Source organism: Polyodon spathula, chromosome 13 (genome assembly GCF_017654505.1).
Source record: "Polyodon spathula isolate WHYD16114869_AA chromosome 13, ASM1765450v1, whole genome shotgun sequence".
Taxonomy (NCBI): Eukaryota; Metazoa; Chordata; class Actinopteri; order Acipenseriformes; family Polyodontidae; genus Polyodon; species Polyodon spathula.
Window position 1 is genome coordinate 39,343,323 of NC_054546.1, and position 12,519 is coordinate 39,355,841.

At 37.0% G+C, this 12,519-nt stretch overlaps 1 protein-coding gene across 4 annotated transcripts in view; it reads left to right on the forward strand.

Annotated features, from left to right (window-relative positions):
- LOC121325350 (T-cell immunomodulatory protein-like) overlaps nucleotides 1-12,519 on the forward strand; it is a 96,442-nt gene that overhangs the window by 58,275 nt on the left and 25,648 nt on the right. For all 4 annotated transcript variants that reach the window (XR_005951327.1, XR_005951328.1, XM_041267781.1 and 1 more), the window contains exons 13-14: nucleotides 6,153-6,196; nucleotides 10,035-10,113. Coding sequence is in view for 2 of the 4 variants with exons in the window: in XM_041267781.1 (XP_041123715.1) it covers nucleotides 6,153-6,196; nucleotides 10,035-10,113 (123 nt within the window). In the remaining 2 variants the exon portion in view is untranslated. The remainder of the gene's footprint in view (nucleotides 1-6,152; nucleotides 6,197-10,034; nucleotides 10,114-12,519) is intronic.

Sequence of the window (12,519 nt, forward strand, 5' to 3'; positions counted from 1 at the left end):
TGGTTACTGTTGGAAATTGTTATTTGTTATACTCCTCTTAATCGGATAGCCTCTCTGTGGCCAACTTATTGCAGGTGTTTGCTTTTAGTCAGTTCTCAGGTATGTCTGTTTAATTTCAGGACAGTGAGCTGTCCCAGGGGTTACTCGGACACAATAAGCCAGTGGCCTGGCAACACCAGTTATGTGCATTAATCACCTGATGAACGCTACTTTTAGTGTTAATAAATTAGCCTAAAATGCCACGAAGCACAACAGTAGCAGATGGTCCACAGTAGGAACTGTTTTTCTTTGCTATATATCTTTTAGATCCTGTTTTTTTTTTTTTTTTTTTTTTTTGCAAAGGGCAAGATGGGGTCGCATAGGCTAGATGGTTTAGCACTATGAGGTTTTAAGTGATACATTCATCTCATGATGTTGACCACGACTGCATTTACACTGTCCTTAGCTGACCAGAATTCACTGATCTATAATTTCTCCAGTCATTGGGACCTGCATCAGTGTTTTGCTGGAAGTTACATTTTTCAGTCCACTACCTTTAGAATTATCTGTTATAAACTCATTAAGCTCCAAATGCATTCACAGGTCGGAATGTTTTTATGATAACAATACTTCACTCAACTGCAAAGTGAATTATTGCTCATCTGTCTTAGAAAGACTTCAGTTGTGGGCGTCAGAAGAACTCTCTCTCTCTCTCTCTCTCTCTCCCCCCCCCCCCCCCTCCCTGTTTTACTCATATATATGTGTGTGTGTGTGTGTGTGTGTGTGTGTGTGTATATATATTATATATATATATATATTATATATATATATATATATATATATATATATATATATATATATATATTGTGTGTGTATATATAGAGGTCGGCACAGGTAGAAAATCTGGAACTGGGTACCTGGCTCTTTTTCGGGTAGTGATTACTGTAGATAAATTATTCCATATTGAAAGCCACACGTATTATTAATGGATCACAGAGTTAGCACTGATATAAACCAACAGGATGTTATGTTGTTTTCTTTCCAATTTAGTTCAAAACATTGATATCCTGTCATTTAAGAAAAGGCTTAATGCAAAAGCTTGTTTTAAAGTTGTCTTTATTACCCCAGCCAGAGACCTGCGCTTAAAACTGTATTGTCATATATTCTACATTTTCTTTAAATTCTCAAATTAATACATTGACACCTTGGTAGTAAAAAGAGACCCGGGAACCATCAAGTAATTTAAAACCCAGACGGGTGTTCAGGTTTTCGGGTACCCGTGCCAACCTCTAATTAATTAGATAGATAGATAGATAGATAGATAGATAGATAGATAGATAGATAGATAGATAGATAGATAGATAGATAGATAGATAGATAGATAGATAGATAGATAGATAGATAGATAGATAGATAGATAGATAGATAGATAGATAGATAGATAGATAGATAGATAGATAGATAGATAGATAGATAACATGAATGACCTACAATTTGTAGTTTTAGAAGAAATTTGATAATGTGCAAGACAAATAAAGGAAAATAAATTGATAAATAGACTCAATACTATGATCCCTGACTGTTTAAATACAAGGAATAGTAGATCGATACATCATTAACTATAGTAAATGACATTGCAAACACATTGATAGTGTTAAATAGAAATAAGTGAGTGTAGTTGCCATGGCATAAAAAGCCTATAAGTACTTCCACTGTTTGTTTTCAAACAAACTTTCCCTTGACAAAGGTATGCTAAACATACCGAAACGTTGGGAAGTTGGCTCTTTTTAATGGTAATGATTTTTATTTTTTTTACAAAAGGTAATTTAAAAGGTTTTTGGTATGAAAAGCCTGTTTCATCTACTGGTTAATTTTTCATATCCTGAATGTGGCGATTTCCATCAGCTGTGACATTTTCCCCTTATCTTGGTGCACCAAGTGAAAAAAACTCTCTTCAGCAGCTGAGAAGCCCTCATTCCCTCTTTTGTGCAGCTTGCAGTTCAGCTTAGCAGAATTCACTGGTGCAGATATGTGGGTGCACAATGAATTGAAGTGATACCAACTGAAAAAACAATTATAGCAGACATTTAGGCTAGCTTTTACATGACACAATGTAACTTTAATCAGGTGTGTGTGTGTGTGTGTGTGTGTGTATATATATTATATATATATATTATATATATATATATAATACTATATATATATATATTATATATATTATAATGATACACACAATATATATATATATATATATATATATATATATATATATATATATATATATATATATATAGAATAGGGCTATATATATATATATATATATAATATAGATATATATATATAATATATAATTCAGTTAGACCATAAATGAAAATTAATAATCATTTGTTTTAAAATAAGGAATACTTTTTCTGACACTAAAAAGAAAGTGGATCATTGTATCTGTTGTGACTATGAGTTAGAAAATGGAAAATCTCTATACAAAGTCACAGTCACACAGGAGACGAATTACATCTGCGCACCTCATATCTGGTCATTGTATAAAAATGTAGATGGTAGACTGTTAAAGCTTTGCGGGTGGGTGTAGTTTGTGGTTGAACAGGAAGCATTGGGGACATGCTAAAAAATGTGATTATTTAAAGGGTTTTGTGCCAAAGGGGCACACGCAACTATTAGACTTAAAAGGTAATGGGAAAGGATTACCTTAAAACCCTAAACTTTAGCCCATCATGTTTATGAAATGTTGCAGTGGGAAGCTGGGTTTAACCTGTTTAATATTCATTTTCATGAGCCAGAAAGACGCAGATACCCTGGGTACATTGTAGCTGACTGAAAAAAGCTAATTATATAGGAGAAGCAAAGAGGCTTGCAAAGACAAAGCAGAGGCTCAGCCAGTTTACCATCAGTTCATTAGCAATCCCACCCACCTTGTACTGCCCCTTGGAGGGGTTAATCGACATGTCTTTGCAAATAGCTGTGGTTATGTTCCCTGAATATTGCATCTGACATGTTTGCCTTTTTCAGCAGAACCTTGAAAGGTTCATTTTGATTATACATTCATGTCATGAAGAGGCAGGCTGCATCTCAGACAATGAACAGAAAACGGCAACATTTTTCTTACACAACAGGAAGAATTCTACTTGGAGTGGCTGTCAAAGCTTCTCCTGTCTAACCTTGACTAATGATAGAAATGTGTGTATTTTGTTACTGAGCACACTGTCTTTAGTTTCCAGCAAACTGCACTTTCATCAACACACAGCTATGGGTTTACTTTTTACATACACTGATCAGTCAATGTGAGAGGGCTGTTTAAAAGAACAATAAGAGACGCAGTCGTTATTACCTGCTAGATCGTTGACCGTGGCAGCAGTAAAGCGACCCAAGTCGAATGTGATGGCACTTGATGAAAGACCAGTTAAATTATCTGGAGGTAATGACTGCTTAAACGAATGATTATGAAGAAATTATTCTAATGTTTTTAAGTTTTATATTTTAATTAATGGCTTTAGTCTGCTTGAAAGTTAAGTTGCAGTTTTAATGTGAGTTTCAAGATTCTTAAGGCCTGTTGGCTTTAGAGGGATGATACAAGTGGCTGTTTTTGAAACATTTTGTGTGGCTTTCTCTGTACCTTGACTGTCTATCACCTTTATTTAGGACACACAATCATCAGAAATTGTTCCTTTTGTATGTTGCCAGTAGTATTAATGCCACAGTTTTAAGATTTAGCAGCTTTGGTGCAGATATTCCATCAGCTGCTGTATTCATTTGGTCCACTTTTGAGCAAGCACCTGTATCAAAAGCATCTTGTGGAACCCTATTTCCACACTCCTTCATTTTTATTAGCATAGTAAAATATACAACAGGAAAATATTTAGGGCGTGGTGGTGATATTTTTATTTCAAGTTCTGAAAGTAGCAATAGAACAGTAAACAGTGGTACACTCCACCAATCTGTCACATCAGCTCTAACATAAAGCATGCATTCAGAGTTTCATTGCTTTGCTTTTAATATATTCAACTAAATAAGTACTGCAGTAAATGGACAAATCAATGTGGCATTTGTTGGTAGAAATTAAATAAATTGAAAAATTCATGTTATTTTATGTCATAGATATTTATTTAATTTTCTGGATTTCTGTTTTCAGAGTCTGCTGTGTTCACCCCCACCCCCCCAGCTCTATAAATTCAATGGATTACATTTCAGATCTCCAAAGCCTCTACTTGGTTAAGCTACTGAAGTTCCTTTTTAAATGTGTGTGTGGTTAATTTATGACAATCTTTTATTTCTGTCCTCTTGCTTTTTCGAAAGTCACCGAGTGTGCTCTGCCAGACAGTCTTGCAAATGTAGGGCCATTCCTTTAAATGAGCAGAGAGTAATCAGTATGCCGCAGAGCACACAGTTATTTAGGGCAGCAAAGCTTGTTGAATAAATGGATCTTTTAAAAAGTAGCTGGATATATTTTATGATGATTACCACATCATGTGAAATGTCAAAGGGTTTCTGAATTGCTTTGCTTTTCTTCTGATGGCAAAATATAATCAGGTAAGAGCAGGGTTGGAATTCTAGCACTGTTCTTCTTTCTTTATTTTTATAGTTATTATTTTGGTTAAACAAAATATTAAAATATGTATTAGTCACTATGCACTATTGAGAACTTCAGTACCTCAGTTAAGGGACCGCGTTCAAAAAACAGGGACCCTTGTACACTGATAGGGTCCGCCTGTTCGTTCATTCATCACACTCTGCATGGTAAATGATAACTGCTTGATTTTGCACCTTCATCAAACTTGTATCATGCTCTCATTACATTATAATCTGATTAAATTGATTTTATACAGAATCATTTAACCTTGATACTGTTTAGTACCTTGGGTACAAGTGTAAAATACCCAAATGTGTCCTAGATGTTACGCTATGTTAGACCTGCCTTCACGAGGTTATGTTTTCTCCGCTGCTGTTTCAGTACACTTTGCTTTTTTAAGATTAAAGGCTTTGCTGTCAATGGGGTTCCCCCTGTGCTGGATGCAGAATGTTATAACTGATTTATATACTGCTGATGAGCTTCCAGGCAGTGGTTACTGTAGTTAAACCTGAGTGGTAACCATCCACAGCGGTATGCAAAATGAAACTACCGTAGAAAGGAAAAAACACCGCCATAACTTCTGGAATTATTTGCATACTCAAGGTATTCTGTTGCTGTGACCTAAATGACTGGAGGGCAAAAGATTTAAAAAAATAAAAAAAATGCTAACCAGTATTTTTTTTTCTTTCTTCCGTTGTTAACATTACTACAGGCCATCTCCCTTTTGTGTTGTGCTTAAAATGTTTTGGTTATTTGTTGTGTGTGTGTGTGTTAATTCAGAATATTCCAAATACAGCTCAATAGATAAACTGCTAAACATGGTACCTTTTGCTTTAGATCTGATTGAAGCTAGACCATAGGAACGGGTTTAAAACACAGGAAGTGGTTAGGTGCCTTGTAATCTGTAGGATTGACTATTAAATACATATTCCAAATATAAGTTTTAAAAAAAAAGTCAAAAACTGAAAGATCTTCAACAGAAGGGGAACATACAATAATTTCACCAGTGCTTACAAAATGTATTTTTAAAACTTTTGGTTTACATTTGTAGTGTAGGGTGTCATACTTCTGTATTCCAGTATCAGTCTACATCTCTGCAGAGAAGTTTAAATCATGATGAGAATGCTCTGTGATTGTATGGATCTCAGTGGGGATGGCTTGTGGGTCAGCCTCTAATGAGATAGAGAAGTATTCAAAGTTTTGCACAACGAATACCACTGAACCCCAAAAGAGTCAACAATAGGATAGAAAGTCATTTCTAAATGCCTCATCTTGTCCCCCTTCAGATCATCTCTTGGAGTGAAATTAATTAAATTTGCTCAGGGAATCTGTCAATATGTCCTTCATAAGGCCAATTTACAAAAGATATTGAACTCTTAGCTTGTGAAGAAATTCTGGCTCATTGCCCATTCTGTTATAAAACTCATTAAGACATGATAAACCTGTTCAATCCTTATCCTCAGAGCATTAAAGACACGCTGGTAAAATGTGAAATGAGCATGGTTTTTATGTGCAGTGAAAGGTTTTACTATTTATTGGGGAAGATAATAAAAATGTTGTCTTATTTTTTCATTTACTTTTTTTTTTACAGTGCTCAGTGGACTGTGTTCCAATGACTGCCCAAGGAAAGTCACAGTAAGTTACATCATTTTTAACACCATGTCCATCTGAAAGCATTTAGAGATATTTGCTGCATATGTCTTTGGCATGATAGTTGTAACCCACTCAAGGAGCTGGATGAGGTTGACTCTTTTAGACAGATAGATCGGTGTGCACCTTATCATTAGGTCTGTGTGCACCTCACCATTAAACTGAAATGAATCTTCATTTAACATATATACCCTTCTACAGATTGATGCACTGCATTCTTCTTGTAGATATATTTAACAACAGGCACCAGAATTGGAACAGTGGGACAAACAAATTGGGAAATACAGTTATTGTTTTGTTGTCTTCCAAGCACTGTTCAGCTGGCACAGGGTTAGTGATAAAACACATTTTATAGCTTCAAATTGTTTTCTTAATCATTTTGAGTTGTTCCTGATGCTCTTGTTTTATTGTTTTGTTTTGTTTTTTTAATTCGTATGACCTGAGAGAATGCTTTTTTTATTTTTTTTTTATTTAACTTATTTGTCGCCAATGTTTTTTTACCCCAGTTTTCACCCCTGTTTGGAATGCCCAATTATTATTTTTTTTTATTCCGGTTCACCTCTGCAACCCCCCTCGGCAACTGAAACACGCGTCCTCCGAAACTTGTTCCTGCCAAGCTGTCATTTTTTGCACTACAGATCCACAGCAAAGCCACCAGACCTACAGTGCCAGAGGACAAAACAGATCTGAGTGGCTCCACTACAGACCCGCAGGCGCCATATCAGCCATAGGGGTCACTGGTGCATGTTAAACTGTGGATTGCCCTGCCGACCTAAGCCCTCCCTACCCGGTTGGCACTCGGCCAATTGTGCGCCGCCCCCTTGGAACCCCCGGTCACGGTCGGCAATGACATAGCTTGGATTCGAACCTGCGATCTCCAGGCTATAGGGCGCATCCTGCACACCACACAGAGCGCCTTTACTCGATGCGCTACTCGGGAGCCCCTGCTTTGACCTATTTTAAAAATCCCACCAAGGTATCCATGTTGTACAACCTAATTTCTCTTTCATTGCTACCTGTAGCATCCCTTGACCCCTCACTGACAGTTCAAAGCATTGTCCCAGGTCCCATGTAAGGAAAGGTACAAGTAAAAATGTTTAAATGTCATTTGAAGCTCTTTTAATATTATCCCCTTATCTTTAAGAAATTTAATTAAACTTTTTTCACCTTAAATCTTAAACATACTTGTGACGTCTTGGATTCTACAGCTTTGCCCAGTTCAGTTTAATCAAACTCATGTCCAGTAATACCATGCTTGAGCTACCTTGAGCTACCTTAATTGATCAGTTAGTATAGTAATGTATCGGTTGGGTTCCGATATGCGCATGTGCTTGCAATGACACGAATACATAGAGATCTCCTCAGGAATTTCATTTACAATCTCCTCAGATTTGCTTTTGTGTGCAATAGGATTGATTTCCCGGACAGCTCGGATCCCAGTGGCCTTTCCATTTATCCAGTAGGCTTTTTTTTTTTTTTTTAAAAAGACGTTCAGGTTAGATTGATCTGTCCCGTGTTGCTCAGTCAAGTCAGTATGGTATTGTGGAGCTGCACCAAACCTTTCACTCAAAAGGTTAAAAGGATTTTCTTCTGTGCTCATCGCCTTCAGTTCTAATCATGCTCTGCTATATATAATATAATTCCCCTCTCTGTCATTTCTGAGTATGGCATTCATTGGTCACACTGAGGTTTAAGGATATATTAATACGTGTCTAAAACATGTTAGTAAGTATGTTATAAACATGGTGTAATCATTAATAAAAACTTTATAATGCAGTACAAGTAGATGCTCTTTAATTACTTTTACAACAGTTTTGCACCAGCCTGTAATTGTCTTGGCTAACATTATAAAATATGTGTATGTGTAATATTTAACTGTTGTCACAGACGCTACAGTATTTTATTCATTTCTGCTGTGAATTCAAAATGAATGTCCAAGTAGCAGTTATAGGTATTACAAACTATGTTGAGAAGACAAACGTAATTGTCTGTTTTACTCAAGTACTGCAGTCCCTACTTTTGTAAGCTTCCAAGTATAAAGGTAAACTTTTACAAATTTATTTTCAGCATTAGCCTCGAGAAAAGACACTGTACAGAGAATTATAGAGCAGTCATGAATGGCAGCATGTCTCTTCATTAGGGGTGACACATAATGAAGAGAGATTTTTGACTTGAAAGCTTGTGTTTGCGCAGCTCTAATGAAAAGATATCGCTGTATGTCAGATGTATTGCAGTACTGCTAAAACAACTCTATAAGACCTAGGGAAACTCTTAGGAGACCATGCTGCTTTCAAATGAGTTTCTCGTCTTGTGAAATTGAATGACTGTGAATAACAATACCTAAATCCAGCTAAAGTTCAAAGAAAAAAAACAATTTGCAACTATTTGGAAGTGGCTGGAGTTTGTTGTCTGTTATACAGTGTGTATGTATATGTATTTGTGAATCTACCAGGATATTTTGTTCTGTTGTCATACTTTAAAGTACTGAGACATTCTCCATGCAAAACTGAATTTATCCCAGTTATGTTGGCATTACATCAGTAAATATAAAACATTGATCACTGTGGGATGTACTTCAAGAATTGTAGCCTTTAGGGAATAATACTGTTCTTACGGCACTATTCACTTAAGTTTCTATAAAGCAAGGTGCTCAATATCTATTGATAAGAGATATAGATTGGGTGAGGGAGTGAGGGTCTCATTCAGGATTTTGAGGCTCATTCCATTCAAACCATGTGTCAGTGTGACCTTTCAACTGTTCCAGCCCTAGCTGCTGTATCTGCCTAGATATGTAAGTATTTATTTGGAGCGGCTTACTCTTAATAACAGTATCTCGTGCCTTCTTTATAGTGTCCTTACCCTTTTTTTTTTTGTTTTCATGATCTCTTGGCTCCCTCAGTTTCTCATGTGGTTGCTTTGCTGAAAGAATGATGACACTGAAAACCCTAACCTTCATTGAGTCCCTGGTCTAAAGGTGACCCATAGCTCTTCTGATATCACATAAACTGTGGGTGTGGCCGTGCAAATGGAGTGAGATATACATGTCCCAACTGACCAAAACTAAAAACAAAGCCCAATAAAAAATTATTTAAAGTTATGGCCACTATTGAAATAAGTTCAGAAGTTATAAATGGGTTCTTCTTTTGACTCTGAATTCATTAAACAATGTGCTTATGAAGGACTGGGAAAAACATTCTGACCCATGGATCCATCAGGAATTAAATCCTTGATTTACTATCGGTTCCAGACCATGAATATTTTGTGGGTTCCACCTTACTCAATTATTTAACAGAATGGAAAATATATTATTTAATAAATAGAAATTCCACTTGTAGTCCCTGTAGGCTCTGGTGGCATCAATTCAATTCCATTTAATTTGCCTTTGAAACAGTTTCTGAAAACACCATCATACTTACTGTTAGTACCTCAAGCATAATTGCTTGGAAGTAGTGAATTTGATGCAAAGTAATGTTCTTATCATGTTCTTGCTAACCCTTGCACCTGCTTCTCATTGTCAGGCATGTACAAGGCATAACACTTCAGACTTTTCCCTTAAGGTAGCATGCTGCCAGGGCTGTTTGGAAGCCAGTTTTAGTGCCTCCCCAGTGTACAAAAGAGGTTTACTATATTTATTAGCTATTTCAATGAAAGAAATATAGGCTATACATTTTACATCGTTTTCTAAATACTATGTTGGGGTTATGATGTTTAATCGACTTGTATAAAGTGGTTGAGCTGTACTAAAATAAAAGGAGGTGCCTGTTTTGAATGTATAATTATGACTGACTGTGCCTCAATTATGACCGACTTGTTTTCATTGCAGCCCTTCGGAGTGAATCAACCCGGACCTTATGTCATGTACACCTCGGTCGACTCCAACGGATATCTCAAAAATGCATCAGGTAGGCCAAATGAGAAACATGTTGCTTTCTGGTGCTGATCACCAGTGCCTTGTTAGCATAATCTCATAGCATAATCCCATTTACAGACCGAAAGCTGAGCAACATGCTGATTATAGTGGTACAGAAAACAAGTACTGCTGGCAGAAAGGACAATGATTCATTTGGTAGCTCAGAAGTGAAAACCCACAATAAGGCTCACAATCTGCGGGGATTAATGAATGCCTTCATGCATCCTATGTTTTTCTGTATAATAGTGTAGCCACCCACTTGGCTGAGGTTACTATCTCAAGCCAACAGTAAAGCAAGTGCTGTCTTTAAAAGGGGAGTGAAACAGATTGTTTAATTTCCATCTGCTTGTTAGTTTTACCAGCTTCTGAACACAACAGCAGCTGAAAGGTTTGGGAAATGAAAAGGGACAAAAAGTAGTTTTGCAGGAGAGATTATATACCATACTGTAGATCACTGTGGTTCAGAGTTGGACGCTTCTGTTTATTTCATCCAGTATTCTAAGAAAGAATGTAATGGATGAACTTGTGTAAGATAGATGTTTTCTGATCTTTTTTTGTTATTTTTAGTTTCTTTCAGTTTTTGGTTCAAGTGTTTATTCACAGCAGTGAGTCACTGGTATTGGAGATGGCCTTAGTAACAAATAGGACTCTAGTGAGTTTACTACATTCTTACATAGTTTACTCATCTGCACAACTTTTCTACTTCGTATAGCAGACATTCCCTATTAGGTGGTTTCAGCTGTAGGTGTAACTTTTCCCTACTTGAAGTCTTTTTTGCTTCTCACTGTGAACAACATGGGCTTGCTCCTCTGAAAGTTCCCATCTAGCTGTCGGAAGCAAAACAAAAGTGGGTCAAAGGAAGAGGAAAACATGATTTTACAAGGCAGCAATCTGCTTGAGTACCGCAACAACCGTTTTTAAAGATTAAGTAGCTTCCTTTTTTTTTACTGCCCCATTACCTGATCTCTGCAATGTTATTAGCATTTCTTGTTGCAATTAATACTGTTTGTTATTAATATTTGAGTCTGTGTTTCTCCATTTATACTGTTGATAAATATTTCAGAATGATTAAACTGATTCACTGCTGTTGATCCAGGACCCAGATGAGGTCTTGGGAACACACAGCATGACTAAAATAACTGCCTGAAAGTAAAGATGTTTCTGTCTTGCTGTCAACAAGATTGGCAGTACTTTGTTTTGTTTTCCCTCTGAGGGACACTTCAGTTTGAAGGTAAACCGCTCTTGGAATGCAGTGAATGGCTCTTCTCCTTGCTAACTACATCCACTTGAGAGCTTGCTGTCAATTCACTGTCGTTCACACAATGTGACATATTTTGCGAGGCCAGGCACAACACTAAACACCAACTAAATACAGATGGAAGAAATACTAATAGCCAGAAAATACACCCACCCCTTGTTATATCGCCCCTTGCTAAACGGCGGATTCAGATATATCGCGGTCTTGGAGTTGGCTCACCATTTTTACTGTCTAACTGCATATGCCACATGTGGCAGCAGTAATGCACTAACAAAAGTCAAAGGGCAGTGACGTCAGCTCCGTAGCAACAAGCCTCCTATGCTGGGAATGGATTATTTCAATGCAGCAGATTTGTTCATTTGAGAAAGGAAAGGAAAGACTCACAATTAATTGGATACTCAAGTTGATGTGAAGCAATTGCCCTCCGCTGTGTAAATTAAAATGGTGTACGGCTTTTTATACGAAAAATGCAAAAAAGGTTGCGTAGAGTTATATTGGACCCTGACGCCCCCGATAAAACGAGGGAGTGGTTGTACAGTATTTGTTAGCATATTTGTTTTTCTATGGGTCTCTCGCTATATCACAGCCCTAGATATATAGCGGATTTATGTTGGACCTCGAAACCAGCGATATATCGAGTGGGTGGTTTACTAATAGCCAGAAAATACTTTTCCCCTTTTTTTTTATAAATATATATACATACACATACACAGACTGTCTATAAAGGGTTTACTCCAGTGAGCATTGTTCCAAATCATTCTTGTTTTGAATTAAGAGGCAGCATTATTCTGCAAATCCCTCACACTGCCTAGGGCAGGTCCATTTCCCTTCCTTTAAGTGCATCAGCCTTTTTAAAACTAGGGCATTTTAAGATTGGCACTGAAATGTATCGACAGCTGTGTCTGGCTGAGATAATGGGATGGCCTTCAGGGTGGGGGAGTTGAAATTGGAATGAGGAAAGTTTTTTTTCTTTTTAAGTTTTAGTTTTATTGAGAGCTGAGGGACATCAGCTCCCCCTAACAGCTCTGCAAGCACACCTCAGACCTATTGTGTGGTGGTTCTGTTAAATGGACAGTTAAATTCCACTTGTGACCCGACAAGTTTTCTTGTTTCCACGCATTAGGCACCATAGCTCCAACA